The 7143-nt window shown below is 31.4% G+C and overlaps 1 protein-coding gene across 1 annotated transcript; it reads right to left on the bottom strand.

The window, feature by feature from the left end:
- Nucleotides 1-5643: 5643 nt before the first annotated feature.
- On the bottom strand, nt 5644-7098 carry LOC111027672 (the record flags this gene model as incomplete). Its single annotated transcript, XM_022306068.1, has 2 exons — nt 5644-6429; nt 6977-7098. Coding segments are annotated over 2 exons (908 nt in total), but the record flags the coding sequence as incomplete, so codon positions are not given.
- Between the last annotated feature and the right edge of the window lie 45 nt (nt 7099-7143).

Here is a 7143-nt window from a genome sequence, read left to right as displayed (position 1 = left end):
AGATGAAGCTAAAAAGTATTCAATAAGCTACTAAGCAGAGCACTACGTGTTGTCGAAAATGCCTTTGGTATTTTGGCACAAAAGTGGCGAGTCTTTTTTAGACCTATTGAATTAGAAGTTGATACTGCAGAACAAGTTGTCAATGCAGCTTGTTGCTTACATAATTATCTCTGAAGTACCTCTACAATTGAAAAAGAACCAGAAGAAGAAGACGCCATTTCACCTACTAATGTGTTTTGTAATACACAACGAATAAGAGAGGGATCAGGTATTGTAGCTACTTCTGTTAGAGAAAACTTCGTAAATTATTTCAATTATTTACGTAATGAAAAATAAGTATGAAAAATAATAATAATACTTTGAAACAACTGCATGATAAAATTGTATCACAATATTAAATAACTAATTATGTAACTAGGTAATATAACTATTTTAACTATAATATATTCTATAATAACTAATTATTATTAGGTATATAACACTATGTTTTTATTTCAAAATCGTTTTTGTACAATACTACTTTATATTATTACTATTCATTTAATATAATATAAGTACTGATAAAAACGAAAAAATAAATAAACAAAATCTATTTTTACATGTTTATTTCATTATAATATTTAAGTATCTATCATTTTATAAATTACTTATATTATACATATCATACATAATACACATATTATATTATATTACTACTATATTATTATAATACTATACTATGATTACTTGGCATATTGAGTATCCCGGCAATTCAAATTTTTTTACAGTATTTATAATACACTCACCGTGACTTAGTATCATATAAATATGGATAATTGTGCACCAAATCAATTAATTTTTCAGTCTCATCTGCCATAGTGATGGATTGCATGTTGTACGTATTATCGTTCAAATCGCTCCGTGCTCGATTTTTTTGTAACTTTGGATCTAAATACCCGTTTTTTCCTTTTTAAGTTTGTTAAGTTCATAAATAGTGCGTGTATAGACTGGTGTTGAGTCAGTCTGCTTAATATTTGTTCACTCAATGTCAGTTTTTTTCTTTTTTTGTAATTTGCTTTCAACTTCATAGCGGAAAGGTATGTTAAAACTTATCTAATTTTTATCAGTAAAATACGGCTTCTATCGGTTAAGATTATCAGTTGCGACCCGTGACTGTTATTTCTGATTGAATCCGGCACGTGTCAAGGACACCAATTATTGTTATTATTCACTTATCTTGTGTGCAAATTATTTGGCTTATCTCCATTGTTCAAGGCGCCATATTTGATTAATTGCCAATTTTACCAATGATAAACCCTAAACGCATAATGTCCTAAAATAGTGATCTCCTTGCTGCACAACTCAATAAGTGGACAAAAAATATGCTCATTGACTACATAGTTACGCGATCTTTACCTGTTGGTATGAAATTGAGTGAAGACTTGTCACTATTTTAAAAAAATTCTTTTTCTAAACCGATAACGATTCCACCTGAAAATCCAATAAGTATAGCCTCCATTCTACAATCCGTTGTCGAAGAGCTCAAATCCGTGGCACTTAGCAATTCTACATTACATGACAAATTAAACCGTCTCAATATGTCAACAAGTGGTACCTCAGCTTCCAGATCAAATGCTGAACCCAAAAATTTGCCAATAATTACTGTTCAACTGAAGCTGGATGCGGATATTCGTCTTAGACAGCCCGGAATCCCATTGACAACTAGTCAGCCTTCGGTCTTAAAACCATAATTCATTGTCGGTTTTCATAAAAACTCGTCCTCTAAGTTGTCTTCAGTTCCCGCGCGGAAACATGCTGATATTTATGTCTCGAGACTTGATCCATGCGTTACGTCTACCTTGCTTGAATCTGAATTATTCAATGGTTACTCAGAAGTGACCATCAATAAAATGGTAACAAGACACCCATCATACTCCTCATTCCATGTACGCTTGCCTGCGGAGAAACTTGATTAGGTCCTCGAGCCTGCATTCTGGCCTTATGGCGTAATAGTCAAACGCTTTGGGGTCGTCTTACCCTTGAGATGATTCTAAATTTCACTCCAAAAAACTAATATCTCCGTGTTCGTCTATCTCTACTCCTACTGTTGATGTACACGTAAATAACTATAATAATAAGGATTATTGTCTATGTAGTGATTTATGTACTCGTAACCGCGTTCTTTTAGGTTATTACCAAAATTGTCGTGGCCTAAGAACCAAATTAAGTATTTTAAAATGTAATGTTGCTGTTTTTGATTATGTTTCACCGAAACATGGCTTTGTAATAGTTACTATGACAGTGAGCTAAGTCTAATTAGCTATACTGTATATAGATGTGATAGATCTAGTTTAACAAGTAATTTTTCTAGAGGTGGTGGTGCTCTCATTGCCATCCACAGTGACGTCGTACCTAATCTAATTTGTACTTCAGTGACTAATATCGAGCACATTTTTGTTAAATTTAGTTTTAATAATATCAACTATGTAGTGTGCTCTGTTTACTTTCCTCCTAATTGCCTGATTTCGGCATATGAGGCTTTTATGTCCGCTGTGCAATCCGTTCTTCTCCTACACCCAGACTGTGTTTTCATATTTTGCGGTGACTTCAATTTTCCAGATGTTATATGGTCCAATGACGACTTTGGTCTATTATACAACTCTATTTCAAATCCTAGAATACAATGTATCCCTGAAGCATTTGCGTTTTTATTACTTCTTCCAGCACAATGGCATACTAAACTTTTTTGATGGTATTTGCGACTAAGTGCTTTTCAACTATTAAAGAGTCTATGTTGTAAAAGCTGTAACCTCTGCGGTGCCTTACGACCCTTACCATCCGGCTCTGGATATTATGGTAAAGTTGGATAATGTTTCCCCTTTATTACATCGTTCCCATAATTATTTTGACTTCCGCCGTGCTCCCTATATAGAAATTAGTAAATTCTTCAATTCATTTAATTGGTTAGAGACCATAATGTCTCTAGATGTCGACAAGGCAGTGTCGTATACGCTGATTACTCGAACGTTGATTGCGGAGTTTGTCCATCTATCCTTAAGATTAGTTCTGTCACTCCTATATTTAAATCGGGTGATAAAAACGATGTCAAAAATTATAGACCAATTTCAATTTTGAGCCACATATCCAAACTTTTTGAAAAACTGGTATTGCAGAATATTCAATCTTCTGTTAACTCAATCTTAATAGAGTAGTATAGGTTCAGACCTGGTCGCTCAGCCACTATGAATCTAATGGTATTTAACAATTTTGTTTTGGATCCTCAGTTATCACTTAACAACAAACTCAGTGTCTTACTATTTTGATAACCTAACCTAACCCGTGAGAAATTGTTGAAGAACTACGATTTTCTTGTTATTTTTATTTCGTTTATTTGTTTATTTCAATTATGAAATGGTTTGTACAAGTTCTAAATGCTGGCCCAGCAAAAATCCAAAAAACAGACAATGATTCAAGTACGCAATCAACCGAAGAATCAACTAACCATCTGATAAATACTTCGAAATTGAAGTAAAACTATAAATGATGAAAATCTACTAGCAATATCTTTCCTAAGTTCAAACAAAAAAGACTTAGACATTTTAAATCAATACCCTATTATTAAAGAGGTATTCCTAAAATATAATACTACTATTCTATTCTCAGCACCAGTTGAGGCAATCCAAGTTTTGACACCTAGGTGTAACAGGTCAAACAATAGAACTTTGGATATGATTTTGTGTTGTATATCAAATATGGCTTAAGCCATAATTTTTTTTTCAAATGTAACCTTATTTCTGTAATTATTTATCAAGTCAGAGAATGCCTCTTCATATATTTTTATGGAGGTTATTTAAAATAAATTATTTTGTGTTAATTTTAAAAGAGACATTTATTTTATTTTTTTCAATAATGTTACTTTATTTATTTAACTATTTATTAAGTCAGAAAATGACTTTTCGTATATTTTTATGAAGTTTTATCTATAAAATAAACTGAGTGCACTGTTTTTTAAAAATTTAAAAATTATGTAATTTTCTTTTCAATACCTGTACCACTGAATATTTGCAAAATTAAACATGAAATTATCTGATATTTATCTAGGTAAATATTTATTCATTTTTATCTTTATCTAGATAAAATTTAGTACTGTTATCTTTATCTAGATAAATTATTAGTTATCTATTCCCAACACTGCTCAAGGCTCATGAAAAACATATACAGACCCTGCTAGTGGAATAGAAAGTTCCAAAACACTGTCGTTCACAGTTAGATTTTAATGCAGAACCAATATGGGCCGTCTCAATATTGTCATAAGACGGTGGCCTGGAGCATACAGAACTACCTCAGATGAGGCTCTCTCCCGATGATACCAATGACATCCGTTTCATATGACGCAGGCACTGACGGCCGTTGTGCTATGGTTGTTTTCAATACTGACTGCACTTCAGAACCACTACTCAGTCCGCTTGCATTTTACCAGCTAACCACTAACCCTATTACACTGCTGAAAACATTAAGTTTCAATGCTCAACATTAGACGAAGAAGAGCTAACGTACACTCGAGCTTCGTACATCCAACACAAGTCGAACATTATGCATTGAATACTTCATTCAGTGGTATTATTATACTCTGTTTACCTAGAGACCATGGCCGTTTCGCGCATACAAATGATGAAACACACGGAAGCTCCACCAAATATTCCCTCTCCAAGACTAAAACTATTTTGTATACTTAGTGAGTTCAAATAAATGTTCGTGTAAGGCGTTATAATAATATGCTACGTATTATAATGTAATAATATTCTATTATAAAATACATACAACACTTTTTTTTACTAATTATTTAAAAAATAACACTAAACGCGTATGCATGGCCCAAATGTTGAGCAGCTGGTGGTCGCCAGGTAGTAGCCGACACGAGTAAAAGTGGTGTTGATCAACGATTTTTCGTCGGTGGAGAAGTACTGGTTTTTCGACAATCAGGGTAGGTATGTAAGTAATTAATACTAGTAGTTCAACATTTTGATCACTCATTATCAAGTAATATGTGTAATGTGTTAAAACCAGTGTTGTGCTTAGATAATTTTTTTGTATCTAGATATAGATAAGATAGATGAACTCAAAATATATATAGATAGAGATAGATAATGATAAATTAAAATATATCTAGATATAGATATAGATAAAATCAATTTTATCTAGATGAAAATGAGTTGATTTTTTATAAACGATATTCTTAAAACATGATTTTGTTAAATTTTATTTTTATATTAGGTTTGTAGAAAATATGAATACAATTATGAGTTATGACTATATATAATTTTAGTTTAAATTACTATAAACTATTTAAACGAATAATTTAAAAAAAAAATGAACTGAAAAGACGGTTCCATGACAATTTAGCGCAGTCATTTTAGCTCACGACAATTCAGCGTATACGACATTTACGCGCAATACATGTCGGCGCATACGACATTTACGCGCAAGATATTCCGCGCATCATGTTTAATAAAATATACTAAGCTAATTGCTAGTAAGTATAATTAATTCCCAAATTAAAATCATTATTTCTAAATATACATTTATTGATCTTAATTAATTGTACATAATAAATATAAAAATTCCTAAATCTAAATCATTATTTATATAAATCGTTATAATAAATCACTTGTTTAAATTAAAATTGTGAGCTATTCCTTGTAAGTAATCATTGAGTGGTTGGTTTTCGAAATCTTCGCATATATGTAACATTTTTTTTGCTGTATCTTTATACTTTGATTTTTTTGGTGGTACATATCCAGCAATAAGCTGTTCGGTTGTCATCTTATTAATACTTTCTTCTTTTTTTAAAGTATTAATAAATTTCCATATAGTAGGATGTGAAGACGTTAAAAGAGCAGAAAACCCATTATGCCAACCTTCAATATTGTTATTGGTTCTTGGGAGATCGTCTTTCAAACGATTAAAACAATTCCAAAGATCAATTGCAAATAAGGGAGATCTTCGTTTTCCTCTCCTGTCTAAACTTCCAATCCAAGTACATTCGAAGTAAGATATTAGTGGCGACAACAGCTCTTCATTTTTTGTATAAAATTCATTTTCTAAAAGACCTTCAAAGTATTCTATTACCTTTTCTATTGGTACGAAGGCAAGAGCAGCCAATTTCTTCAACTCCAGAGCAAATACAGGGTCGTTACAATATTGAGTTTGTAAACCATATTCTTGAATATGCCTCCATAAGGCTTGACTTAAATGAAAAAAACAGCCTTGAATTTTTGTTTGAGGAAATTCGATTTTAATAGAATTCATCACTGCTTTTTCGAAGTCAATCAAAATTGAAGTTGTATTTAAATCTGGTTTTATTAATTTTAAATTACGGAAAATTGTAGTATAAGTATTTTCTTTTTTGTCCGGTAACAAAATATATACCAACGGTATGACATTAGAAAACTGAATTGTATGTATCGTATATAGTTGGTAAAATAAATTGGGACATGATGAAAATGTACCGTCAGCAAACCAGTGTTTCGAATATGTTAGAAGTTCTAAACTTTTCCATGTCGAAAAAATTAAAATTCGGTCTTCAAAATTTCCAGAATCAGCACTGTCAAAAAAAAAGAAACTGCTCCCCACATAATGTTTTTTTGAATGAATCTGGTATTTCGAAACGTAAAGAATTTGGGTTGGCTGGAGCAATTTGTTTAATTTGGCGTACTCGCTGTATTGTTCTTTTTAAAGCTCTCGAGTTCGGTAGTACTGCAGCAGATAACTAAATAAAATGTATTATCAATATTATACAATAATGTACAATACTAATTTATAATTAGGTCTCGGATGTTTATGTTTTTTATATTTATCCAATTTAATGTTCACCTGGATACATGTTTTTAGCATATATTTTGATTGCATATTTCATAATTTTTTAGTGCATAAATGCATGCATAGTTTTAAGTGCACAAACATCCGAGCCCTTTTTATAATATTTTTTTTATTGTACCTGTGAAGAGCCTTCTCCAAGAATGGCACGAGTTGTTAAACTGTTTTCTCTAGCAAGAGTTTTCATTTCTTCGACTGTTTTCTTTGCTTGAATTTTAGCAACGTCTGATAAATGACTATGGTCTACATATTTTAATATAATATCATCTAAAATTATATATATATATA

The sequence above is a fragment of the Myzus persicae genome, unplaced genomic scaffold (assembly GCF_001856785.1).
Source record: "Myzus persicae strain clone G006 unplaced genomic scaffold, MPER_G0061.0, whole genome shotgun sequence".
NCBI classification, from domain to species: domain Eukaryota; kingdom Metazoa; phylum Arthropoda; class Insecta; order Hemiptera; family Aphididae; genus Myzus; species Myzus persicae.
The sequence above is the reverse complement of the archived record's forward strand: the minus strand, read 5'-3'. Positions and strand labels throughout refer to the sequence as shown.